We start from the raw sequence: 27,452 nt of genomic DNA, 5'->3' as shown, positions 1-27,452 counted from the left end.
GCCCAACCTCCTGCCTGTTGTGCCAAGCAGAATACTCCAACCTCTAGGCTTGTAGATTTATTATTATCCCTGTATGTGGTGTCTCAGCAGAGAGCCTCTTCCACGACCTTATATACACGTTAGGGTGTTATGACTCCATTAGTGTTCATCCCTAATCTGAAACATCCTCCAACTACAGCTCCAATGTGCTAATTGGGGTTTTCCAAAACCAGGCGCACATCTTCAATTAATTCCAGATATTAATTAATATAGTTGCATAATGATTAATGAGTTGCTTTTTCATATTTATATTTTTTTATTTAAATAAAATAGGAGGTTAATGTCATGAAAAGAAACATGCTTCGTGCTGCATTGTGGGATGTGAATTCATTGTCGGGGCGGTGCATGCGCGGTAGGGTTGTGTTTTACGACCACAAGTAAAAATGGCGACGTCCCTAGGAGCTAACACATACAACAGACAGAATTGGGAAGACGCGGTAAGTATTAAATCATATAAATATTGTGTGTATTATAACCTGGAAAATGAGGGTATATGAAACCATAAACTAAGGTCGTAATTAATTTCACTTTGCCAATACTTCAGTATGTGAATCATGATTTGCTACCAAAGGCTAACGTCAACTAGCGAACGTTAGTAGCGCAAGCATGGCTGTGTCGCAAGTTAGCTAGATAACTAGTCAACTAGAAGCGGTTTAGCCACAGGTGAAAGGGGTAATTAATAGAATTTGGTTTAGCTGTTTACATTTTGTTATAAACTGGCAGTAGCGGTGCGTGGCTAAAATCACCGGGGTAGCCTTCCCCCTGTTAATTAATATGCTTGCGACCGTGATATGTGACTAAAAAAGGCCGAGCCAATAAGACAACTAATTGATTGGGCAACTGCTCGGCCTCCGACCTCAAGCCGCTACAGAGGGCAGTGCGTACGACCCAGTACATCACTGGGGTCAAGCTTCTTGCCATCCAGGACCTCTATACCAGGACCTCTATACCAGGCGGTGTCAGAGGAAGGCCCTACAAATTACCAAAGACTCCAGCCACCCTAGTCATAGACTTTGTTATCCATGCATAGTCACTTTACCTCTACCTACATGTACATGTTAGCTCGACTAACCTGTGACCCCTCTATATAGCCCCTCTACAGTTATTTTATTGTTGTTCCATAATTGTTAATCATTTAATTGTTTTGTTTTTACTTCAGTTTGTTTTAGTAAATACTTAACACTTGTTTTTTTCTTAAATGCATTGTTGGTTAAGGGCTTGTATGTAAGCACGTTCATGCAACGCATGTTCACTCACCCTACTTGTAGAGAAACGCCACTGCCGCCATCCTCTTTCATGTTGACATAACGGTCTGTCACTCTGACATACACTACATTTATTTTTTGTTGTCCTAGGCTACCTGGCTAAAATGCTTGCTCACTAGCCTAACTTACATTAATGGGCAACATTAGATTAAGTTAATTAAAGTTAATATTAGCCTTCTACATCTAGCTACTGTACATGTTTAACTTCCATCCTCTAGGCACAACAATATTTGAATTAATGGTTGGATCAGAATCTCCCTTGTAATCATTGGCCAGTATGGAGAATTAAGTAAAACTGCAAGTCCAAATCCCTATCTCTATCCATGGCTAATTTAACACGAGATGCAACAATTCCAGTTTTTCTGTCAATGACATGTGCGCTCTATAGGATTTGATAGGAGTGACGCCAAATCCAAGCTGGCTTCCCTTTACACTTTTTTTTTGTTGGTACGCCTGGACCATTCACATTTGAGCTCGCTCAGTTAAGCTCAACGCTGATTGGCACTTAAAAAATAAAAATGAACTTTTTTGGCAAGAGAGGCCAGATACTCTACTGGCTTCCCTTGCCTTCAATTCTACAGGTGGCAGCAGTGTCCTACTCGTTTGGACTAGACAGCATCAGATACATGGCCTACATGTAGAAAGACAGAGGGGTGCTGTTTTGCTCTCTTGGATGCTTTCTCCTGTGAGATACTTTCAGCCTCTTGTAAATTGTAGAATAATTATGAAAGATAAATGTTTTTTTATTTTATTTTTTTATTTTTGGGGAAGCCTGGCTTCACATGGCATCCATAAATACAAGCCACTCTAAACTGGGTGTTTTAAGCCCTGAATGCTTATTGTCTGAAAGCTGTGGTATATTTAAGCAATAAGGTCCAAAGGGGGGTGTGGTATATGGCCAATAAACCACGGCTAAGGGCTGGGGGTGATGATATAATAAGAAGCTGGTGGATAGTGTATTTAGGAAGCATTCAGAAACCTTGACTTTTTCCAAATTTTGTTACATTACAACCGTATTCTAAAATTGATTCAAGTTTCTTTCCTCATCAATCTACATACAAAACCCCATAATGAGAGAGAATGTATTTATTTATTTTTGCAAATGTTTTTTAAATATTTTATGATGGAAATATAACATTTACATATTTGGCTTCAATTCAAATAGAAGTCTATTATTGTAAAGTAGAATAATTTGTTCTAGTAATTATTATTTCATGCAAACAATACCAGCAAATGCAGTTTTATCAAGCTGAGTGTTGGTGCTTTTTAAGTGAAATATGAAAAAAAATGTAGTGCGATATTTGAATGTTTTCTGTTTTTACTTTTTGACTGAAGTCATATTTAAAAGCTCACAACTCGGGCTCTGTTAAAGATATCTCAGTGATTTAAAAAAATATCTGGATTTTGGACCGTTTTCAGAACTATAAAAAAAAAATCACCACAGTTTGACACTCAAGGGCTTCCCTAGTCTGCCGCACGTCAATTCTTTAAGTTCAACAGTGCTTGTTCGTCCCATTGGGCATATCAGCTTAGAGACAGGGGAGATATACACTGCTCAAAAAAATAAAGGGAACACTAAAATAACACATCCTACATCTGAATGAATGAAATATTCTTATTAAATACTTTATTCTTTACATAGTTGAATGTGCTGACGACAACAATCACACAAACTATCAATGGAAATAAAATTTATCAACCCATGGAGGTCTGGATTTGGAGTCACACACAAAATTAAAGTGGAAAACCACACTACAGGCTGATCCAACTTTGATGTAATGTCCTTAAAACAAGTCAAAATGAGTCTCCGTAGTGTGTGTGGCCTCCACGTGCCTCTTATGACCTCCCTACAATGCCTGGGCATGCTCCTGATGAGGTGGCGGATGGTCTCCTGGGAGATCTCCCAGACCTAGACTAAAGCATCCGTGGCGTTGGTGGATGGAGCGAGACATGATGTGCTCAATTGGATTCAGGTCTGGGGAACGGGAGGGCCAGTCCATAGCATCAATGCCTTCCTCTTGCAGGAACTGCTGACACACTCCAGACACATGAGGTCTAGCATTGTCCCGCATTCGGAGGAACCCAGGGCCAACCGCGCCAGCATATGGTCTCACAAGGGGTCTGAGGATCTCATCTCGGTACCTAATGGCAGTCAGGCTACCTCTGGCGAGCACATGGAGGGCTGTGCGGCCCCCCAAAGAAATGCCAACCCACACCATGACTGACCCACCGCCAAACCGGTCATGCTGGACGGTGTTGCAGGCAGCAGAACGTTCTCCACGGCGTCTCCAGACTCTGTCACGTGTGCTCAGTGTGAACCTGCTTTCATCTGTGAAGAGCACAGGGCGCCAGTTGCGAATTTGCAAATCTTGGTGTTCTCTGGCAAATGCCAAACATCCTGCACGGTGTTGGGCTGTAAGCACAACCCCCACCTGTGGACGTCGGGCCCTCATACCACCCTCATGGAGTCTGTTTCTGATCGTTTGAGCAGACACATGCACATTTGTGGCCTGCTGGAGGTCATTTTGCAGGGCTCTGGCAGTGCTCCTCCTGCTCCTCCTTGCACAAAGGCGGATGTAGCGGTCCTGCTGCTGGGTTGTTGCCCTCCTACGGCCTCCTCCACTTCTCCTGATGTACTGGCCTGTCTCCTGGTAGCGCCTCCATGCTCTGGACACTACGCTGACATACACAGCAAACCTTCTTGCCACAGCTCGCATTGATGTGCCATCCTGGATGAGCTGCACTACCTGAGCCACTTGTGTGGGTTGTAGACTCTGGTTCATGCTACCACTAGAGTGAAAGCACCGCCAGCATTCAAAAGTGACCAAAACATCAGCCAGGAAGCATAGGAACTGAGAAGTGGTCTGTGGTCACCACCTGCAGAACCACTCCTTTATTGGGGGTGTCTTGCTAATTGCCTATAATTTCCACCTGTTGTCTATTCCATTTGCACAACAGTATGTGACATTTATTGTCAATCAGTGTTGCTTCCTAAGTGGACAGTTTGATTTCACAGAAGTGTGATTGACTTAGAGTTACATTGTGTTGTTTAAGTGTTCCCTTTATTTTTTTGAGCAGTGTATTTTTAAAGCTATATTGACTAATACGTACACACGACTTGGACAGTCAGGGGGAAAAGGGGTCCCTCAATAACCATCACATAGTCAGAATAGCACAGGCTCATGTGAACTGGCAGTGTATGAATTGTAAGGATGTTGAGCCCTATCTTTTAGGGGTTCAGTTACAACCGGTTACGCGAAAGCAACCTGACACATCAACCAGCCATGAGAAGTACTGTCAGGTTGCACAGATCATATTCTGGGTTGACTTTGGAGGACAATCCTCTCTTGTCCCAACTTCTCTCTATATGCCTCCAGTTCCCATATAGGCCTAATACGTCTGGCCCTCATACTTCAGACTTAATTTTGTATGATAACTCTTGTCATTGTAGAGCCTCCAGAAATATTAGCCTATTATGTTAGTATTTTGATTCTAACTCAAAACACAGTTGTAAACAAACACTCACCTCACTCTCTCTCTTGGGTGTGAACCCTTCAACCCCAGACTTCACACAGTAGGTTTGTGCTCTCAGGAGATGCTTATATTTAGGCTTCCTGGTGAGGTGGTTGATGTTGAAGACCTGAATGGTTAGAAGTTTGACTGAAACCACATCTTCCAACAGATGGTAAAGGATCCAGCACTTGTAGCATATGGCCAGAGTACACACTGGGTCAAGCAAGAATTGTTTTAGAATGTGTAGCTTGTGACCAGAGAAACCACGAGGCTCTGTTATTATGATAGACCGGGATTGCTGTGTGTTGGCTGCACTCTTAGTTAACATTTTTGTATTTTCCTCCAGGATTTCCCAATTCTGTGTCAGACATGTTTGGGGGAAAATCCATACATCCGCATGGTGAGTTTCTTTCCAGTTTGTATTTGCACTTGTTATTTTGAAATTCAAAATTTTGCTGCAGAATCCTTAATTTTATACTCATTTTTTTTAACAGAGCAAAGAGAAGTATGGGAAAGAATGCAAGGTAATATAATTCAGTATTCCAGTTTAGTCCTCTTATGCAATATAGGAAGCGCAGTATTCGGTGAATACATATCTTGAAATATTGCGTGGGGCCCTGCCACTATGTTCAATGGCCATGTTTAACCCCCTAGAGTCTATTTCTATGGCTAGAGGAAATCTAATTAGCATAATACTAAAAAATCCCCATACAAATCTGTCAATTTTCAATAGATTGTATTTTTGCATTGGATATGTCTCAATCGAACTGTTGGAATCATGGAAATAGAATAATTATTATAATTCTATAGTTAGAATATAATAGTGGGGACTTAGAATACAGTGTTTGGCCTGACAACGAATGAAAATGCCAGGGAGGAGTTACGGTGACAGGGTAGGAACCAGTGTTAAGTGTTTCCTAGAGGACCATATAATCTGTTAATCTCTTAGCTACTTCATGTAGCTAACATATTCATGCTTTGCGTATTTCTCTTTGATTTAGAAGATACTGTTGCACAAACATGCTGATTTAGGTATAAACCATCACTCGTATTATCAGACTGTGTAGCTAATTACATTTGTTCTCAGTACATTTATTAGCTAGCCAGCTAACTAGCGATTAGCATTAGCGGCTAATAAGGTTGCGAAGGGTCAGGAAATTTTCCATAGGAAGTTAAGCTCGGGAATTTTGGGGATTTTGCTTAAATTCATCAAAAAAGTTAGCTTATAACAGTGAACGTTTTTTTGTGGCAATTCTAAGTCTTGTGGCATATTTTGGTTATACTATCCCCAATTAAATGGAATTGCAACCCTCTGCATGCACAGTGCATTCTTCATTACATGTGCAGTGCACTTCCATCACATGTACAGCTGATTCTCAAGATCTTGCACACTAATGAGATGCTGTTGAGCCCACGCTACTACACTGTCTGAGCCGATGACTACATACATGCTTTCTGGTAAGTTTTGATTACAATACTGGGTGGGGTGAATACATTTCATGACAATTTTTTGTCAACTAGTAAATAGTAGCCTACAGTAAAGTGCATTTAAATTGTTTCTAACTTGTTAACCGTTTCTGCTACCGTGTGGGTTTTAGCTTACTTGAGCCTGCTAACTGAGTGTTTCATTTATCTTACAAAGGAGTTGTTTAAATCTAACTGCTTAACTATCTGTACATGTAATTGTATTTTACTTTTTTTCTAATCTTTACAGGAAAATGCCACAGCCACTCACTATCTGATGTGTGGAGACATTTCACTGCAGCTAATGTAGAAGGAAAAGCTGTGTACATTTGCAAATACTGTGCCACATCATATGTTGGACCACAGAAGGTATTTGCAATGGTGACAGACAATGCTGCAAACATGAAGGCTGCTTAGTCTAAAGTGGAGGAGTCCTACCCTCACATCGCACCCATTGGCTGTGCTGCTCATGCATTAGATCTCCTCCTCAAGGACCTCATGGCACTGAAAACAATGGATACACTCTACAAGAGATCCAAGGAACTGGTTAGGTATGTGAAGGGTCATCAAGTTATAGCAGCAATCTACCTCACCAAGCAAAGTGAGAAGAATAAGAGCACCACATTGAAGCTGCCCGGCAACACCCTTTGGGGGTGTGTTGTCATGTTTGACAGTCTCCTGGAGGGGAAGGAGTCTCTCCAAGAAATGGCCATATCACAGTCTGTCGATATGAACAGCTCCATCAAGAGGATCCTCCTGGATGATGTATTTTGGGAGAGAGTGGTAAGCTTCCTGAAACCTATATCAGTAGCCATTGCATGGATTGAGGGAGACCATGCCATCCTGTCTGCTGTTCAGACTCTGCTTGCAGATGTAAGAGAAGAAATCTGTACTGCCCTGCCCACTTCACTGTTGCTCCAAGCAGAGGAAACTGCAGTTCTGAAATGCATCAAAAGGCGTGAAGACTTCTGTCTGGAGCCCATACACACCGCAGCGTACATGTTGGACCCTAAGTATGCTGGCAAGAGCATCCTGTCTGGTGCAGAGATCAACTAGGCCTATGGTGTCTGGATGAGGGCAAGGCTCTTGGCAGTCTGGTGGAGTAAACTTCTAAGCAAGGGCTTTGGGATGGCGATGCAATAAGGTTGGCACGACTGCCAATCTCATCAGCCACCTGGTGGAAGAGACTTTGTGGATCTGCGGCTCTTTCCCCTGTTGCCTCCATCATCCAAATCCCACTAATATCAGCCGCCTCAGAGTGCAACTAGTCCTTGTTTGGGAACACACACACCAAAGCACGCAACAGGCTGACCAATACAAGAGGTGAAAAATTGGTGGCCTGGCAACGAGCCATCCTCAACAAGGTTGGGCAGTGAAGATGCGGACTCAGAGTGATGTTAAAAAGGTGGACATTGAGGAGGTCCAGGGAGAAGACATGGAAGCCTGAGGAAGACAACCAAAGCTATAGTTTCTAGACTTTCATTTTAGAGATGTACAGTTGAAGTCGGAAGTTTACATACACCCTAGCCAAATACATTTGCTAAATTTTTCACAGCTCCTGGCATTTAATCCAAGTTTTAAAAAAAATACCTGTCTTAGGCCAGTTAGAATCACCACTATTGTAAGAATGTGAAATGTTAGAATACTAGTAGAGTGACTTATTTCAGCTTTTATTTCTTAAATCACATTCCCATTGAGTCTGAAGTTTACATAACCTCAATTAGTATTTGGTAGCAGTACCTTTAAATTGTTTCACTTGGGTTAAACGTTTCGGGTAGCCTTCCACAAGCTTCCCACAATAAGTTGGGTGAATGTTGGCCCAATCCTCCTGACAGAGCTGGTGTAACCGAGTCAGGTTTGTAGGCCTCTTTGCTCGCACACGCTTTCTCAGTTCTGCCCACACATTTTCTATGAGATTGGGGTGAGGGCTTTGTGATGGCCACTCCAATACCTTGACTTTGTCCTTAAGCCATTTTGCCACAACTTTGGAAATATGCTTGGTCATTGTCCAATTGGAAGACCCATTTGCACCCAAGCTTTAACTTCCTGACTGATGTCATGAGTTGTTGCTTCAATATATTCACATATGTTTGTCTTCATGATGCCATCTGTTTTATTAAGTGCCCCAGTCCCTCCTGCAGCACAGCACCCCCAAAACACGATGCTGCCACATGTCCTAACCGACTTGCCAAAACTAGTTTGTTGACAAGAAATTTGTGGAGTGGTTGAAAAACGAGTTTTAATGACTTCAACCTAAGTATATGTAAACTTCCGACTTCATCTGTATGTTGAAAATGTTTTTGGGAGATGCGAAGGATCATCGGGGATCATTCAATATTCTTTCTTTTGTTGTTCAGTGAAATCATCCCATGTGAAGAGTCAACTCATTTAATAAAAGTTAAATACGTAGTTATTTTTTATTGGATGGATTTAATCATTTGCAATTATGTCTACTCATAAGTTAAAATGTTTGTTTCTGTCTCCATATGATATGGTAAATATATCCAATGAAAATATCTTCATTTTAAATGCTATTAATAGTAATTTGCATATATTTTAGTTAATTCCCATATTCCCATTCATTCCCACGGAAGGCTTCCACCTCTGAATATTCCCCCCAAAATGTGCAATCCTAGCGGCTAACAAGATTTAGGCCCAACTTGCCAAGAAAATACAAGCTAGCTGATTGCAGATGTAAGAAGCTTAGTACCACAACTAAATAACTGTAGCAGAAACACTGAACTCTTTGCTCTCCACTTCTCCTCCCCTCAGATCTGTGCTCGTCCCTTCACTGTGTTCCGCTGGTGTCCAGGAACAAGGATGCGCTTCAAGAAGACAGAGGTGTGTCAGACCTGCAGCAAGATGAAGAACGTCTGTCAGACCTGTCTTCTTGACCTGGAGTACGGTAGGTCATACAATTCATAGATGCCTTACCTGTACCACCTTACTCAGTGGTTTCCACAAGTACGTAGAGTAACCTGTCTTCTGTTGAGCTTAAAGTCTTATTTAAAATGTTACTGCAAGATACTGCCCATATCTTGAAAAATAAATTAATGGTTTTGTTTTTCCATGTTTTTGATCTCAAAATAAAATGTTTTAAATGGATAGAACATCTCATTTTGTTTAAGTCTACAACAATGCTTAACTTCTTATGGCTGAGATCACGTTAACGGGATCGATACAACAGCCAGTGAAAGTGCAGGGCGCCAAATTCAAAACTGAAATCTCTTAATTAAAATTCCTAAAGCATACAAATATTTTACACCATTTTTAAATATATACTTCTTGTTAATCCCACCACAGTGTCCGATTTCAATTAGGCTTTACGGCGAAAGCAACACAAACGATTGTTAGTTGAGTGCCAATTCACAGAAAAACACAGCCATTTTTCCAGCCAAAGAGAGGTGTCACAAAAAGCAGAAATAGAGAAATTAATCACTAACCTTTGATCTTCATCAGATAACACTCATAGGACTTCATGTTCCACAATACATGTATGTTTTGTTCGATAAAGTTCATGTTTATATAAACAAATCTAAGTATACACTGGCGCGTTATGTTTAGTAGTTCCAAAAACATCTGGTGATTTTGCAGAGAGCCACATCAATTTACAGAAATAATCATCATAAATGTTGATGAAAATACAAGTGTTATACATGGAATTTTAGATCCACTTCTTCTTAATGCAACCGCTGTGTCAGCAAAACATGCAATAATCTGAGTACGGCGCTCAGACGACGAATCAACCCAAAGAGATATCCGCCATGTTGGAATCAACAGAAGTCAGAAATAGCATTATAAATATTATCTTACCTTTGCTCTTCATCAGAATGCACTCCCAGGAATCCCTGTTCCACAAATGTTTGATAAAGTTCATGTATGTCCAAATACCTCCTTTGTTAGCTCGTTTGGTAAACAAATCCAAACTCGCGAAGCGCGTGCAAGTCCAGCGGAAACTATTGACAAAGTCCAAAAACAGGTCGTAGAAACATGTCAAACGAAGTATAGAATCAATCTTTAGGATGTTTTTAACATAAATCTTCAATAATGTTCCAACCGGAGAATTCCTTTGTCTGTAGAAATGCTATGGAACAGAGCTAACTATCATGTGAGCGCGCGAGACTGAGCTCGTGGCTCTCTGCCAGACCTCTGACTCATTCCCCTCTCATTCTCCCCCACGTCACAGTAGAAGCATCAAACAAGGTTCTAAAGACTGTTGACATCTAGTGGAAGCCTTAGGAAGTGGGATATTGGTCACATTGCACTTCCTATCTTCAACAGGGAATGAGTTGAAAAACTATTAACCTCAGATTTCCCACATCCTTGTTGTTATGTTATACTCACAGACATCATTCAAACAGTTTTAGAAACTTCAGAGTGTTTGCTATCCAAATACAGTGGGGCAAAAAAGTATTTAGTCAGACACCAATTGTGCAAGGTCTCCCACTTAAAAAGATGAGGCCTGTAATTTTCATCATATGATGACAGACAAAACTATGACAGACAAAATTAGGGGAAAACATCCAGAAAATCACATTGTAGGATTTTTTATGAATTTATTAGAAAATTATGGTGGAAAATAAGTATTTGGTCACCTACAAACAAGCAAGATGTCTGGCTCTCACAGACCTGTAACTACTTCTTTAAGAGGCTCCACTCATTACCTGTATTAATGGCACCTGTTTGAACTGGTTATCAGTATAAAAGACACCCGTCCACAACCTCAAACAGTCACACTCCAAACTCCACTATGGCCAAGACCAAAGAGCTGTCAAAGGACACCAGAAACAAAATTGTAGACCTGCACCAGGCTGGGAAGACTGAATCGGCAATAGGTAAGCAGCTTGGTTTGAAGAAATCAACTGTGGGAGCAGTTATTAGGAAATGGAAGACATACAAGACCACTGATAATCTCCCTCGATCTGGGGCTCCACGCAAGATCTCACCCTGTGGGGTCAAAATGATCACAAGAACGTTGAGCAAAAATCCCAGAACCACACTGGGGGACCTAGTGAATGACCTGCAGAGAGCTGCGACCAAAGTAACAAAGCCTACCATTAGTAACACACTACGTCGGCAGGGACTCAAATCCTGCAGTGCCAGACGTGTCCCTTTGCTTAAGCCAGTACATGTCCAGGCCCGTCTGAAGTTTGCTAGAGAGCATTTGGATGATCCAGAAGAAGAATGGGAGAATGTCATATGGTCAGCTCAAACCAAAATATAACTTTTTGGTAAAAACTCAACTCGTCGTGTTTGGAGGACAAAGAATGCTGAGTTGCATCCAAAGAACACCATACCTACTGTGGAGCATGGGGGTGGAAACATCATGCTTTGGGGCTGTTTTTATGCAAAGGGACCAGGACGAATGATCCGTGTAAAGGAAAGAATGAATGGGGCCATGTATCGTGAGATTTTGAGTGAAAACCTCCTTCCATCAGCAAGGGCATTGAAGATGAAACGTGGCTGTGTCTTTCAGCATGACAATGATCCCAAACACACCGCCCGGGCAACGAAGGAGTAGCTTCGTAAGAAGCATTTCAAGGTCCTGGAGTGGCCTAGCCAGTCTCCAGATCTCAACCCCATAGAAAATCTGTGGAGGGAGTTGAAAGTCCGTGTTGCCCAGCAACAGCCCCAAAAAAACATCACTGCTCTAGAGGAGATCTGCATGGAGGAATGGGCCAAAATACCAGCAACAGTGTGTGAAAACCTTGTGGAGACTTACAGAAAACGTTTGACCTCTGTCATTGCCAACAAAGGGTATATAACAAAGTATTGAGAAACTTTTGTTATTGACCAAATACTTATTTTTCCACCATAATTTGCTAATCAATTCATTAAAAAACATACAATGTGATTTTCTGGGAGAAAAAATCTAATTTTGTCTGTCATAGTTGAAGTGTACCTATGATAATTACAGGCCTCATCTTTTTAAGTGGGAGAACTTGCACAATTGGTGGCTGACTAAAGACTTTTTTGCCCCACTATATGCATATTACTAGTATATCTTAGCTTCTGGGACTGAGTAGCAGGCAGTTTACTCTGGGCATCTTATTCATCCAAGCTACTCAATACTGCCCCCAGCCTTATGTTTTAAACCACATCAGGAGACCACTTTTGAGGTCTGGGGAACACTGGAGAATTTTTGAATTGGATGTAGTTACCCTTTTAATTCAAGTGGGCACCTAGGCTTTTTAACAGTATTTTTGTAGTGCACATGATGGTAGAGTTTGCAAAACATATACCCACTGGATTGATGAATATAATCATATCATTCTGCCATGTAAGCATAGGATATTTTGTAGTTAATGTTTAATTGAGCAGGTTTTTGGGAAAGCCTTACCATCTAACAGAAGACTGTTTTCATTAGCATCATCGCTAACAGCTACACAACGTGGTAGACGTGCGCACCAAACACACAGATGGGCATTCTCGTTGCCTCTTCGGAAAGGTGGTTCCCTAATTTTCATATTTGGACCAGAATGAGGTGCTCCACTACCCATTGTTCCTGCAGTGATGATTCTTCATCAAATGTTATCTGCAGTTAATCACCAAAAAGCCTAGGACTACCAGTAGCCTATGCAAATTAAAGAGCCAAATTAATGACTCACCGATTCTATAAGGTACACCTGACTGACGAGTCACTCACTTTTGCGTCACTGCCTAGCAAGCCCCGGCATCCTAGGAAATCCTTTGGTTTACTTGGCCCGATGCGATACCATGGACATATCATCATGTATCATTTATGAATGGCAAAGGGATATAGGAGGTTGATTTTATTCAGTCAGTTCAAAACCTGTTTTAAACTAGTCAGCACTCACTGTTCAGTTTTTTTTATTTTATGTTAAGTTTATTTAACCAGGTAGGCTATTTGAGAACAAGTTCTCATTTACAATTTTGACCTGGCCAACATGAAGCAAAGCAGTGTGGCAAAAACAGAGTTACACATAAGATAGACAAACGTGCAGTCAATAACACAATAGAAAAATCTATGTGCAAATGTAGTTAGATTGGGTGTGCTATTTACAAATGTGCAGGTACAGTGATCAGTAAGCTGCTCTGACAGCTGTTGCTTGAAGTTAGAGAGGGAGATATAAGTAATCAATCAACGCACAGTAAATGGCCTTCTATTCGCCACTACACTCAAAATAAATAAATTGTCAGAAAGCCTCTTAAGTTGTGGATTTTGACTCATCATTACCACTTACACTGAGTAACATTACGAACACCTGCTCTTTCCATGATAGACTGACCAGGTGAGTCAAGGTGAAAGCTATGATCACTTGTTGAATCCACTTCAATCAGTGTAGATGAAGGAGATGAGAGAAGTTTAAAGAAGGATTTAAGCCTTGAGACATGGAGAGGGTGAATGGGCCAGACAAAATATTTAAGTGCATTTGAACAGGGTATGGTAGTAAGTGCCAGGTGCACCGGTTTGTGTCAAGAACTGCAATGCTGCTGGATTTTTCACGCTCAACAATTTTTCCTGTGTGTATCAAGAATGGTCCACCACCCAAAGGACTTCCAGCCAACTTAACACAACTGTGGGAAGCATTGGCGTCAACATGGGCCAGAATCCCTGTAGAACGCTTTTGACACCTTGTAGAGTACATGCCCGACGAATTGATGCTGTTCTGAGGGCGAAAGGTGGGATGTGTGTAACTCCATTATTAGGAAGGTGTTCTTTAATGTTTTGTACACTCAGTGTACATAACATGGGACATGCAATTTCACGAGCATCGTGCACTCTCCCTCGTCCGTGTAAAGAAATTTGACTGCAGCCAGAGATCTATGTATATGTCTCTGTCCTGAAAATGGGAGTCGTTGTCCCAAAGGCGAATTGAGTTTTGCGCCGTACCTTGCCCCGAACTTTAGTCTGTTACTAGCCGGCTAGTACCCGGTACTCAACCCTTCACCCTAGTGACTGATGCCCTATGTACATAATCATTAAACATTGGTTACTTAAGTAATATTTACATTCCGTTTTACACACCATATGTGTATTCTAGTAGACGCGTCCTATATAACTACTGCCGTACACACCTTTTCTGTTCATATACTGTCCATAATGTCTATTATACACAGTGCATTCGGAAAGTATTCAGAACCCTTGGCTTTTTCCACATTTTATGTTACGTTACAGCCTTATTCTGAAATTGATCCGTTGTTTTCCCCCTCATCAATCCACACACACAAAAACAGGGTTTTAGAAATATTTGCAGCTTTTATTAAAAATAAACTGCAATTATATTTACATAAGTATTCAGACCCTTTACTCAGTACTTTGTTGATGCACCTTTGGCAGCGTTTTCTGCCTTGAGACGTCTTCGGTATGACGCGTTAAGCTTGGCACATGTTTTTGGAGTTTCTCCCATTCGTCTCTGCAGGTTGGATGGGGAGCATCGCTGCACAGCTATTTTCAGGTCTCTCCGGAGATGGTCGATAGGGTTCAAGTCTGGGCTTGAATTCAGAGATTTGTCCCAAAGCCACTCCTGTGTTGTCTTGGCTGTGTGCCTATGGTCGTTGTTCTGTTGGAAGGTGAACCTTTGCCCCCAGAATCTTGTTTCTCATGGTCCGCGTCCTTTAGGTGCCTTTTGTCATGTGCCTTTTACTGAGGAGTGGCTTCCGTCTGGCCACTACCATAAAAACCTGATCGGTGGACTGCTGCAGAGATGTCCTTCTGGGAGGTTCTCCCATCTCCACAGAGGAGCTCTGTCAGGGTGTCCATCGGGTTCTTGGTCACCTCCCTGACCAAGGCCCTTCTCCCCCGATTGCGCTGTTTGGCCGTGCGGCCAGCTCTTGAAAAAGTCTTGGTGGTACCAATCTTTCATTTAGAGTGATGGAGGCCACTGTTTTCTTTGGGACCTTCAATGCTGTAGAATTGTTTCTGAGCTTTACGGACAATTCCTTTGACCTCATGGCTTCGTTTTTGCTCTGTCATGTACTGTCAACTAGAGGTCAACCGATTTTTGATTTTTCATCCGACCATTGGAGGACCTTAAAGCCGATACCGATTTAATTAGCCAATGTTTTTAATTGGCTAATTTTAAGTATTTTTTAAAATCTAAATATTTGTAATAATGACAATTACAACAATACTGAATGAACAATGAACATTATTTTAACTTAATACACAAATAAAATCTATTTAGTCTCAAATAAATAATACATGGTTAATTTTGTTTAAATAATGCAAAAACGGTGTTGGAGAAGAAAGTAAAAGTGCAATATGTGCCATGTAAAAAAGCTACCGTTTAAGTTCCTTGCTCAGAACATATGAAAGTTCTTGGTTCAATATTCCCAGTTAAGAAGTTTTAGGTAGTAGTTAATTTATGAATGATATTATGACACCAACTATTTCTCTACCATTTGTATTTCATATACCTTTGACTTGGATGTTCAAATAGACACTTTAGTATTGTCAGCCTATTCTCAGGAGTTGATAGGCTTGAAGTCATAAACAGCGCTGTGCATCAAACATTGCGAAGAGCTGCTGCAAACGCAGTAAAGTTTGAATGAATGCTTACGAGCCTGCTGGTGCCTACCACCTAATGCTCAGACTGCTCTATCAAATCCGAGACTTAATTATAATATAATAAACACAGAAATACCAGCCTTTAGTCATTAATATGGTTAAATCTTGAAACTATAATTTTGAAAAATGTTATTCTTTCAGTGAAATACGGAACCATTATGTATTTTATCGAACGGGTGGCAACCCTAAGTCTAAATATTGCGGTTACATTGCACAATCTTCAAGGTTATGTCATAATTATGTAAAATTATGGCAAATTAGTTCAGTTAGCAACGAGCCAGGCGGACCAAACTGTTGCATATACCAGGACTCTTCTTGCACTGAACACAAGAAGTGCCACAATTTCCCTAGTTATTCATGTTAGCAGGCAATATTTTCTTGTAACTAAATATGCAGGTTAAAAAAAAATGTATATACTTCTGTGTATTGATTTTACGAAAGACATTGATGTTTATGTTTAGGTACATTTGTGCAATAGTGCTTTTTTCACGAAAGCGCTTTTGTTAAATCATCACCCATTTGGGGAAGTTGAAGTCGGCTGTGATTTGACGATAAATTAACAGGCACCGCATTGATTATATGCAACGCAGGACAACCTAGTAATATCATCAACCATGTGTAGTTAACTAGTCATTATGTGAAGATTGTTTTTTTTTTAATGAGAAGTTTAATGCAAGCTAGCAACTTACCTTGGCTCCTTGCTGCACTCGCGTAACAGGTGGTCATCCTGCCATGCAGTTTCCTCGTGGATTGCAATGTAATCGGCCATAATCGGTGCCCAAAAATGCAGATTACCGATTGTTATGAACTTGAAATTGGCCCTAATTAATCGGCTATGCCGAAAATCTCTGTAGGCGAACCCCAAAAATTGTATTTGATTGTGTTTGGGAAGGCCGGTGAAAAGCTTAGGTCCAAAATAAGCCCATAAAAAGTTAGCTTGAAGTGGAAAATGTAGCTGGCTAATTAGTCGACTGCCAGCGCTAATGGACAACACTGCTTACCACTTGTTCAAGTCATGGGGACCTTTACTTTACTAAAGCCACATGTAATTGGGTTTTTCCACCTGGGTACTGAACCGTACCCGAGCTGGTACGGGTGGATACATCTTTATTACATTTGGGTGAGTTTTTGTTAAATATAAAGCATACTGAGGAGCGGGGGTATTGCACCTTCGCCCATATTTTAAAACCAGCTGGATGAATCTAAGCAAAAACAAATCTGTAAATATTAACATTCTTTTGATGAAGTCACACCGAATTTGGGAAACCCTGAGCTACAGCAATATTCTGTAACAATGTTCAAACGGAAAACTAAAGCATGCCAAATCAGAACAGAACCAAACTCATAAAAACTGAGTCCCCATTCAGTACCGAATCCAAGACATTTACACGTCTGTGATCGACAGGTTTGCCAATCCAGGTCAGGGACACTGGGCTGGACATCAAGGATGACGTGCCGAAGTCAGACGTGAACAAGGAGTACTACACACAGAATGCTGAGAGAGAGGTATGTGTGGAGAGACGGCTGCATCCCCGGTATTTCTGTGTTCACAAATTCAACTTCCAGTGTTTTACCCCTGTTAACCCCCCTATCTCCCTGACTCCCTTTGTCCTCAGATAGGGAACTCTGATGGGACACGGCCAGTGGGTCTGCTGGGTAAGGCCCCCAGCTCCAGTGAGATGCTGCTGAAGCTGGCCCGCACAACACCCTACTACAAGAGGAACAGACCCCACATCTGCTCCTTCTGGGTGAAGGGAGAGTGCAAGAGAGGAGAGGAGTGTCCTTATAGGTGAGAGCGCAATATAAAAGATGGCTCCATCTCTTTATAAGGGCTACAGTTGGGTCAGGTGTGTACAGTACAATGACTATATAGATACAGCCCCTCCTGTCTGTGTGATTTGTAATGACATTTCACTTGGTGGTGCTGTTGAGCAAGAAATCAACCTACATTGACTGGGGAGAACTATTCCTTCTCATGCACACTCTCTCCCTGCCGCATCAGGCACGAGAAGCCCACAGACCCAGATGATCCCCTGGCAGACCAGAACATTAAGGACCGTTACTATGGTATTAATGACCCAGTGGCTGACAAGCTGCTGAAACGAGCCTCCACCATGCCCAGACTGGACACGCCTGAGGACAAGACCATCACCACACTCTATGTAGGGGGGATGGGAGATACCATCTCAGATGCAGAGCTGAGGTAGGTTTCTGATTATAGTGTCAGTTGATTTGAACTGTTTTTTTTTTTTTGCTTTTCCAAAATATACCCGGATTGCTGGTAGTCAGTTTGAATGATCTGTGACGCAGTTGGGAACTTGTGCCCTCAATTGTTGTGTGTCTGTCTGTTTCTACAGGAATCACTTCTATCAGTTTGGGGAGATCCGGACCACCACCATTGTCCAGAGGCAGCAGTGTGCCTTCATCCAGTTTGCCACACGGCAGGCAGCTGAGCTTGCTGCAGAGAAGTCCTTCAACAAGCTCATCATCAACGGACGCAGGCTCACCGTCAAGTGGGGCAGGTAAGAGGTCAAAGCTTACCAGTTATGAGGAAAAGAGGAGAATGTATTGGAAGTCCTTCCATTCTAGCCAGATGGTGACAACCTTGTAGAAACGGCAGGACAAAAATATTTGGGAGTCTTTATATTTGGTCTCCATGCATCCCTGCACTCTACTCACTGTGTACCCTAATGTGTTGTGACTGTCCAGGTCTCAGGCAGCCAGAGGAAAGGAGGCCTACCAGGATGGGGTCAGTGAGATGGGAACCAGATTAGACCCTGTGCCAGGACTGCCTGGAGGTAAGTGTCTGGGAGGCTTTGAAACTCTGTGTGTGTGTGAGCCTGTCTGTGTTCTTTTTCTGACTCGCTTCTCTCTCCCACAGCTCTCCCCCCACCCCCTGCTCTGGAAGAAGGCACTCCCACTAACTACTTCAATCTGGACCCTGGTACATCTCCTAATGTCATGAACATCTCTTTGCCCCCACCGCCCGGCATCAACCCACCACCTCCAGGTACCAGTCACACCTTTGTTGCCCTGGAAAAATTCTGGCCATACTTATAAACTCAACCAAAAAAGACATGTCCCTTTTTCAGGACCCTGTCTTTCAAAGATAACTTCACAGATCTTCATTGTAAAGGGTTTAAACACTGTTTCCCATGCTTGTTCAATGAACCATAAACAATGAACATGCACCTCTGGAACTGTCATTAAGACACTAACAGCTTACAGACGGTAGGCAATTAAGGTCACAGTTATGAAAACTTAGGACACTAAAAAGGCCTTTCTACTGACTCTGAAAAACACCAAAAGAAAGATCCCCACGGTCCCTGCTTATCTGTGTGAACGTGCCTTAGGCATGCTGCAAGGAGGTATTAGGACTGCAGATGTGGCCAGGGCAATAAATGTCAATGTCCGTACTGTGAGACGCCTAAGACAGTGCTACAGGACAGACAGCTGATCGTCTTCGCAGTGGCAGACGACGTGCAACAACAACTGCCCGAGTTACACCAGGAACGCACAATCCCTCCATCAGTGCTCAGACTGTCCGCTATAGGCTGAGGGAGGCTGGACTGAGGGCTTGTAGGCCTGTTGTAAGGCAGGTCCTCACCTGACATCACAGGCAACAATGTCACCTATGGGCACAAACCCACCATCGCTGGGCCAGACAGGACTGGCAAAAAGTGCTTTTTGACAAGTCAGGGTTTTGTCTCACTGGGGGTGATGGTCGGATTTGTGTTTATCGTCGAAGGAATGAGCGTTACACCGAGGCCTGTACTCTGGAGCGGGATCGAGGTGGAGGGTCCGTCAATGTCTCGGCGGTGTGTCACATCATCGGACTGAGCTTGTCATTGCAGGCAATCTCAACGCTTTGCGTTACAGGGAAGACATCCAAATATTTACACATGTTAAATTTGCTGACAATAAATGCAGTTGACCGTGAGGACATGTTCTTTTGTTGCAGTTCAGTATGTCACTGAGCTAGCGCTCACACAATGTGACACGTAATGTGTACCTTGTTCATTTATGTTGTTTTTTTACCTTCAGGTTTTGGTGCGCCTATGTTCCACATGGGTTCGATGGGTCCCCCTCCTCCCATGGGCATGAGACCCCCAGGACACATCCACTACCCGTCCCAGGACCCCCAGCGCATGGGTGCCCACGCTGCCCGCCATGGCGACTAGTTACCATGATGATACTTTGCTATGCCAAACATCTCTGGTTGAGATAATTGCCCTGGGCAGAAGTTTCTTAGGCACAGGTCTAGGATCAGCTTACCCTCCCCCAGTCCTCACCATCGTAATTACGGGGTGAAATGCATAACTGGCCTTAGATCAGCATCCAGTGGCAATGTCATCTAACTTTGAGGTTCACCCGGGTGTTAGAAAATGTCATGGATCAGTGTATTTAGACTTACAACATCAGAATGGAGAAATTGTTGAAATGTACAAGGCATCCTGCAGAGCAGCCCCTTGAAAGGACAATTTTTAGACCTGTTGATTTTCATTCATATTATGGATTTGATTTTTGATACAATGTTCATTTTCCACAAAAATGATTCGGTTTATTATTGTTTTGTTGTCCACTTCTGCCATTAAAACAAGTTCTCTATCATTTACATTTAAAGCAATCAATATCACAAAATCAATCCTTTATAACAGAGGGCAAGAAAGACGGAGGAAGGAAGTGTGATGGTAGGAGAGAGAGGGAAGGGAGCCAAAGGTTATGTAGAGTTGGGAGGCAAGTGGTGAGGGAAATGGGGCAGTTGGGCTAAGGAAGAGGGCGTTTTTTTATTATAGAGACAAATCACCTCTCCCCTCAACTGGCCGTCATTTGCCTGGGCTCAACTCTCATAATGAACTGTTGATTGATTCAGAAGTCCTCAGTTGGCCTCCACACAGGCCCATCCACAGAGCTCTCATCAGGAAACAATCTTATCATTCACCCATGTCTTTCCCTATTGCACTGACTGAATACCAGAGGGCTCGAGTTAGAACTTGCCCCTAACCACAGACCCTTATCCTAATATAACCATTTAAATAGATGAAAGCATCTTAATATAAAAATAGTTTGGGGCTACCTACTCTAGAGGGAGTCATCTTTGAATCAGGAGGGAAGGGTAATAAGTGTAAAACGATGCTTAAGTCTTTTAGCCTGCGATTTCACAAAGGTCACAGGAAGTTTGAAGGTAATAGGTGAGTGGTGGTCCTCTCACAGGTCGGTGGATTCAGGGGAGTAGTCGTGACCCCATCCCCGTGGTACTCTGTTGAAGTTGGGCCGTTTACACATGCGGTCCAGGGTCGTACCAGGGAGGCGCTGGGAGTCCAACAGCTCGAACCCCATCACTGGGATGACCCTCACACTCTTCTGTTGTGCGCCTCCGAATGGCATGGCCGCTCTGAGGGAGAGGGATGCTTATGTTAGAAGTGTATATTTGAGGAAGAGAATGACTCAGTATATCCAAGCTTACATAACACCAAAGACGTTCTCTGGGTATCAGATCTTTCTCACTCAACAGGTGGGTAGAAAGAAGACGCTTTTAGATGTTCTGTGATACCCTGGCATCCACACAGAGCTCCACTAATGACCCTGGCTGGCCTGGTTTAACTCATCTTTTAGGTCGGAAATAATCAACATCTGTTGGGAATTCAGGAAGAACCCTTAAGGAATCATCCGACTATAGATGGAGCTTCTTCCCAGTTGTCCCACACAGTTTGTATGCCTCATTTTAAACTTAGACTTAATTAACCCCAGATACCTTGTTAATTAAAGGAGTAAATCAATGCATCTGTGTGCCTCAGTTACTGAATGATTGGTACCAAAATGACTGACGGTAGACTAAAAGTTGTGCATGAGGAGAGTCTCAGACCAAGTTTAGCCTTTGTTCTTGCCTCATCGGTGTAACGCAATCTTGCGTGTGCCAGGGTAAGATGAGCCCCTTTTTGCGCCATCAGTCTTTAAGGGGCTGAAAGGCATGCAAGCCCCCTGGGGGATCATTTCTCACGAGCCCATGTTAAAATAGCTGCCCGCCTGACAGCCACAGTCCAAGGGGGTGCGAGCCAGAGGCGGGATTGCTTTTCAAACAGTGGAAACATGGACGCGTGCCGAGGGAAGCTAATTTAAGAGATAATTGTGATATTCATTTGATAACATGCTTCGGTCATCTGCAGCTCTATTTGATGATGGCCGATCGCTAATCCTGTGCTAAATGTGCATTAAGCCTCAGCCCGAGCCATGTTCGCTTACTTTGATGAGTGGGGTCTTGAATTTGTCTTTCCATATAATACATGCATAATATTGTCCTGCCTTTGTACTGTGAAGTGTGAAGTCCTCAGAGGTCCTCTAGTTAGACGGCCTCTATGTTTGTGACTTGGCTACATGTGTCAGGCTTCCATGTGATCTCAGTTCCTGACCTGTTGAAGCACCTGTAGTTGGCAGGCTGTAGTGTGACCCCCTGTGGGTTAGTGAGGTAGTGAGACTGACCTGTTGAAACACCTGTAGTTGGCAGGCTGTAGTGTGGCCCTCTGTGGGAACTGGGTGCTGAGGGAGGACCTGAGGTCGTCACTGTCACCCAGGGCTTCCCTCCAGGGGGAACAGTAGGACCTGGTTGTCAGGTTAAACTTCTCACGAGGGATCTCCTTCAGGGGGCCCACGTAGCCTGAGGTCAAAGGTCAGTCCCAGACTCAGTCCCTGAAAGCTCTTAGGGTTTACACATTTAAAGCAGGTTGTTTGATCTGATGTTGGTCCTGGCTACAATAGAAAGTGTTAAACTTGGTGTAAATCCAGCACAATAAACAAGGCTTAGCTGGCTGTCACTCAGACCCAAAAACGAACCTACTGTTAGGTCAGGACACAGATACACTAGCACCCAGAGTGTTATCAGATATTCTCAAGCACAGCCTTAAAAACAAACTGTCAGAGCAATCGTGTTTTGTTTAACCTTGTCCTTCCAAAATGTAACATGTCCAAAATGGGTGGTTAAACCCCCTTTGTCATAACAGCACACTCAAATGGGTAGTTCATCCCAAAATCAAAGTTTGCCATTTCCATAGCTCAAAAGTAATCTGAAGTAAAGCTGAGCCAATATTCCAACCTCTGAATGTAGGGGTGACCTATCCCTTTAAGCCATGTGGTTCTAATCCCTCTCATGTTACCAGCTACCTGGGGCAATGACGTTGGGGCTGCCGTTCATGGCCTCAGTCTTCTGTAGAGTGGTGATCAGGCTGTGGTTGCCAGGCATCAGATATGCCTGGTTCTCTTTTCCCCTCTGGGGCCCCTGTATGGTATGGGGGGGCAAGGGCTCTGGAAGGCCCTGGGCAGGGACACAATAACATTCTGGATTAGCTCCATTCAAACTCAGTTGTGTGCATTATCATGGGAAAATAACCACCATGGAATAACAACCAATTTTGGGGACAGTTCCACTGCCTCAATCTCTCCATCATACAGCCAATGATATCCACTCATTACAGTAGATTTCGCCTAGAATATCTATGTTACCACCTGACAGGTGCTATATAGAACCTAAAAGGGTTATTTGGCTGTCCCCATAGAAGAACCCTTTTGGGTTCCAGGTAGAACACCTTCCACTCGAGGGTTATACATGAAACACAAAATAGTTCTACCTCTTTGCTTTTCCATGTAGAACCCTTTCCACAGAGGGTTATACATGGAACCCCAAAAAGTTATACCTGGAACCCAAAAGGGTTCTCTTTTATTGGGACAGCCAAAGAACCCATTTGGAACCCTTTTTTCTAAAGTGTGGCCCTCTGATTTCTACCAATAACCTTGGCCCAGTTCTCGTGCTCCAAGGGGACAGTGTACAGCAAAGCAGAAAGTGAGAGAGGACGGCCAAGGTTTCACTGCTTCATCAAACAGCTCTGCCATAAATCCAACAGGCTAACAAGCTACTTGCACAATACTGCACATCAGGATGACAAGTCCGTGGGTCTAACAGTGTGGATATGTCTGTATATGTACAGTATTGCCTTATTGTGTTTCCATAGAAATAAAATGTCTTTGAACATTAATTGAGCATTCTGTTCTACATTGAAATGTCATGGCATCTCTAGTGGAGAGAGGCAGGGTGTGTGTGTGTTTGAAATGTGAGAATGTGTATGTATGAGAATGTCTGTGTGTGTGTGCGTGAATTTGTCCGTGCATACATGCACGTGTGTGTGTTCTTACATTGCTGTAATGGTCATGGACTTGGTTCTCCAGTGTGAATCTCTCCACCCGTCTCAGTCTCTCCTGGAACATGCGGGAGCCGCGGTTGGACGGAAGGTTCAATTCCTCCATCATCACATCCTTGGGAACACTGATCTTCTTCCCCAAGTTCATACCTCCTGGCACACACAAACAAAAGCACAGCATAAAGATAAAGTATTATATTTGTCTTTCACTAGGTCTCAAAGTGATTTCCATTGTATGGGGGTAAGTCACTCCATGTACCACTAAGTCAAAGTAATTAAACCATTTTAGTAAGTGAGACAAGTAAGCAGGGAAAGGCATGAACTGGAGACACAAACAGACAGATACAAAGAATAAGACAGTTACAGGGACTCAGATCAGATAGAATCTGATTTGCTGTATCTAAGTCTGACTTGCACAGTAGCATTTCTATCTGCTGGCCTGTGTCAGTCAGAGAAACCCTGTGAATGTTGAATCCCAAAGAGAGAACCTGGCTTCCCCCAGCGACAGGGGTTTCCTCATGACTCATGAAGTGTTCTGAAGGGTTATTTTTCAGTACGTAGGAGATTAAGGTCTCTGGCTCCTCTCAGCTCCAAACTATTTATTGAAGATCAACTGACCCGACCCATAAACCATAACCTCAAATATCATATCACTTATCCACAAAGCCTAGTGTTGAGTTTCCTATTTGGCCCCATGCATTGCCACCAGATTGTAGCATTACACTATAACTTTGGAATAGCCTTGAGAGATGCATGCTGAGGGTGTGTAATGTTTTTTGTGGTGCAGTGTTGCATGGGTAACTGGGTATATAAATAGGATGTTTGGAAGAAGTATCTCTTATAGGAACTCTGTCTCTCTCTTTCTCTTTTTCTGTCTTCCTCTCTCTCTCACTCTCTCAGTAAAGTTTATGTGAATTCCTGCCTTATGCCAGCTGCATTGTCGACAGGACTTGCCTTTTGAAGTGCCTGTTTAAAACCCACCAACCGGGGGATCACATTATGCTGAGTCAGATGGGCCTGATGCCAGCACCTGCTGCTGGCTGAGACCATCAGAAAACAGACAAACAAAACCACACGGAATGCCTCCTGAGTATTGTTCGGCCCACTGAGAGTTCTAACTCCAGAGTTCTAACTCCAGTCTCTAGGGTTTAATCCGTTAACGTACTCTATACGTTTGTGAGTACTAATGTGTTGCGGCGTGTGATTAATAATTATACTCTGTAACCTATGCCTGGGTGTATGAACTGTTTGCTACTGCTGTCTAAATCAAACCTAATGTCCCTTTGGAGTTTAGTCAGGTTTATTCAGTTCCATGTCTAGGCTGACAGACATTAGAACTCTGCTGTTCTCAGAGCTGATCTCCCCTTCGGGAGATCAATAAAGTATATTCAGTTGAATGTAACTATAGAATTGAATGGGAATAGTAATTGAATATATCTCTATGGTCTTACCTCCCCTGGCCTCTGTACACAGAGCCTTGGCTTGCTGTATCCTCTGCTTGGACAGGTCATCATACACTGATTGCATCATCTTCCTCTGGTGGGGGACGGATGAGATGAACGGATGAACAGAGTTCACGTTAGGCTCTGGTTTGGGAATACACGCTCAAACACATCTTTTACAAGATCACAGTATTTGGCTACAGTGTGTCACTCAAAGACCCCCCCCCCCCCCCCCCAAAAAAAAAAAACATGCACATATATATGAATTAATCAGAGTATAATTTTAACAGTTCCACACAACTCATCTTTTGTGTATGGGTACATGAATAGAACTCATTAATATGTTGTTTGAGCGTAATTTATTCTCTAGATCTAATATAGAAAGTCCCTGAGAGATGAGCTTTTTTCTGGAAGCTATCATTAACTCTGAACACCAGAGTAAGATGTGTGCTCCAAACATAAGCTGTAGCTGCATGACTGCTCCCCATCAGCGGTGGTGTAAAGTACATAAGTAAAAAATACTTTAAAGTACTTTTTGGGGGTATCTGTACTTTACTTTACTATTTATATTTTGGACAATTTTTACTTTTGCTTCACTACATTCTGAAAAAAAGAATGTACTTTTATCCCATAGATTTTCCCTGACTCCCAAAAGTACTAGTTACATTTTGAATGCTTGGCAGGACAGGAAAATGGTCCAATTCACACACTTATCAAGAGAACATCCCTTGTCATCCCTACTGCCTCTGATCTGGCATACTCACTAAACACAAATGCTTGGTTTGTAAATTATATGTTGGAGTGTGCCCCTGGCTATCTGTAAAAAAAAATAATAATAAAAACTAGAAAATGGTTTCGTTTGACTTTTACTTAAGTAGTATTTTACTGGGTGACTTTCACTTTTACTTGAGCCATTTTCTATTAAGGTATCTTTACTTTTACTCAAGTATGACAGTTGGGTGCTTTTTCCACCTCTGCCCATCAGCATGGCTGGCAGATGGATAACAAATAGCATGTATAAACAGAAAGTTACATCTGTGTTTCCTGCTGTAAGACATGTAGATTACATTTTCACACACATCCGTTGACATATTCACACTGCACTGTGCTGGACAATACCCAAGTTGGAGTAAAATCTTGCAGGTTGCCTAGATCAACCCCAGATCCTGCCTATGATTCCATCTTACCTGTCTCTCTTCTCACAGGTTCAGCCGTAGAGGTGATGTGAGGTGAAATGAGGTGATATGAGGTGAGTATATCGCTGTGTGATTTATCGTCTCTGAATCTGGGATGACTCCCTATCCCACTCTGATGCTTCTCATCTGTGAGGGAACAGTTTGTATACCAGTGATCCCTGGATGCTCCGGGTGCTAACCTCACGGGTTATTTTAACAGAGGTGAGGAGCGAGAGAGCCAGGGGATGAGGGGGGCAAGGGGGTAAGTTGAGAGGGCTGGTTGGGAGGGGGGTGTAAGGGTGTAAGGATTTACAACCATGCCCTCCTGTGTCCCTGATAATACAAATCTGATCCCCTCTGTGCGTGTGTGTGTGTGTTCTGACGGAACAGCTGTTGACTCCGTCCAGACAGTGACACTGAGCCCTCAGACGCAGAGGCCAAGCATTTAGCTGCTCCTTGGCATGATGAACGGACACACACACACACACACACACACACACACACACACACACACACACACACACACACACACACACACACACACACACACACACACGATGATGTCATCAGGATGCCCACCTGTGTTTCACAGAATTCGTGACGTGCCACTCAAAGAGTTGAGGTCATTGGGGTGGAGAGGGCATAGGCGGGTTCAAGGGTTAGGGTTTTTTGTGAGATTTGCCTGGACACATTCACTGTGCTGCTCTTGCTTTCCAGGGCCCCACTTTACATTTACAGAAGACCATTGAGGCATTGAAGAGCTTGTGCTTCATATTGATTTACTTTCTAGTGTTTTTCCATTCACTGTAGTGAGCAATAATTGCTCAGGCATT

General features: G+C 42.8%; 2 protein-coding genes across 3 annotated transcripts; one reads left to right on the top strand and one right to left on the bottom strand.

Annotated features, from left to right (window-relative positions):
* The first annotated feature begins 362 nt into the window (after window positions 1-362).
* On the top strand, window positions 363-20,428 carry LOC115130528 (pre-mRNA-splicing factor RBM22-like). Its single transcript, XM_029661766.2, has 11 exons — window positions 363-476; window positions 5,164-5,217; window positions 5,312-5,341; window positions 9,054-9,186; window positions 17,219-17,319; window positions 17,430-17,602; window positions 17,816-18,016; window positions 18,171-18,335; window positions 18,523-18,611; window positions 18,695-18,823; window positions 19,858-20,428. The coding sequence occupies exons 1-11, from the start codon at window positions 423-425 to the stop codon at window positions 19,992-19,994; spliced, it is 1,266 nt and encodes a 421-aa protein (XP_029517626.1). The 5' UTR covers window positions 363-422; the 3' UTR covers window positions 19,995-20,428.
* On the bottom strand, window positions 20,230-26,828 carry LOC115130529 (myozenin-2-like). Of its 2 annotated transcripts, none has more exons than XM_029661769.2 (6): window positions 26,632-26,828; window positions 25,454-25,588; window positions 23,998-24,155; window positions 22,972-23,122; window positions 22,294-22,468; window positions 20,230-21,208 (listed from the first exon to the last, which is right to left on the bottom strand). In XM_029661769.2, exons 2-6 carry the CDS (start codon window positions 25,530-25,532, stop codon window positions 21,022-21,024), a joined length of 750 nt encoding a protein of 249 aa, XP_029517629.1. In that variant the 5' UTR covers window positions 25,533-25,588; window positions 26,632-26,828; the 3' UTR covers window positions 20,230-21,021. The 2 variants fall into 2 exon arrangements, with proteins under 2 accessions (XP_029517629.1, XP_029517627.1); XM_029661767.2 differs by having other exon boundaries at window positions 25,454-25,538.
* Between the last annotated feature and the right edge of the window lie 624 nt (window positions 26,829-27,452).

The sequence above is a fragment of the Oncorhynchus nerka genome, linkage group LG6 (assembly GCF_034236695.1).
Source record: "Oncorhynchus nerka isolate Pitt River linkage group LG6, Oner_Uvic_2.0, whole genome shotgun sequence".
Classification (NCBI taxonomy): Eukaryota; Metazoa; Chordata; class Actinopteri; order Salmoniformes; family Salmonidae; genus Oncorhynchus; species Oncorhynchus nerka.
Note: the sequence above shows the minus strand (reverse complement) of the source record. Positions and strands in the feature narration are given on the sequence as shown.

Excerpts from the sequence above, each read along its gene's own strand:
- LOC115130528 (XM_029661766.2), top strand. The coding sequence starts at position 423 with ATGGCGACGTCCCTAGGAGCTAACACATACAACAGACAGAATTGGGAA. Across the intron at positions 18,017-18,170 it reads ATCTCAGATGCAGAGCTGAG|GAATCACTTCTATCAGTTTG; the intron begins GTAGGTTTCTGA and ends CTGTTTCTACAG. Across the intron at positions 18,336-18,522 it reads CTCACCGTCAAGTGGGGCAG|GTCTCAGGCAGCCAGAGGAA; the intron begins GTAAGAGGTCAA and ends GTGACTGTCCAG.
- LOC115130529 (XM_029661769.2), bottom strand. The coding sequence starts at position 25,532 with ATGATGCAATCAGTGTATGATGACCTGTCCAAGCAGAGGATACAGCAA. Across the intron at positions 23,123-23,997 it reads TCCATGACCATTACAGCAAT|GGCCTTCCAGAGCCCTTGCC; the intron begins GTAAGAACACAC and ends GTCCCTGCCCAG. Across the intron at positions 22,469-22,971 it reads CCCCAACGTCATTGCCCCAG|GCTACGTGGGCCCCCTGAAG; the intron begins GTAGCTGGTAAC and ends CTTTGACCTCAG.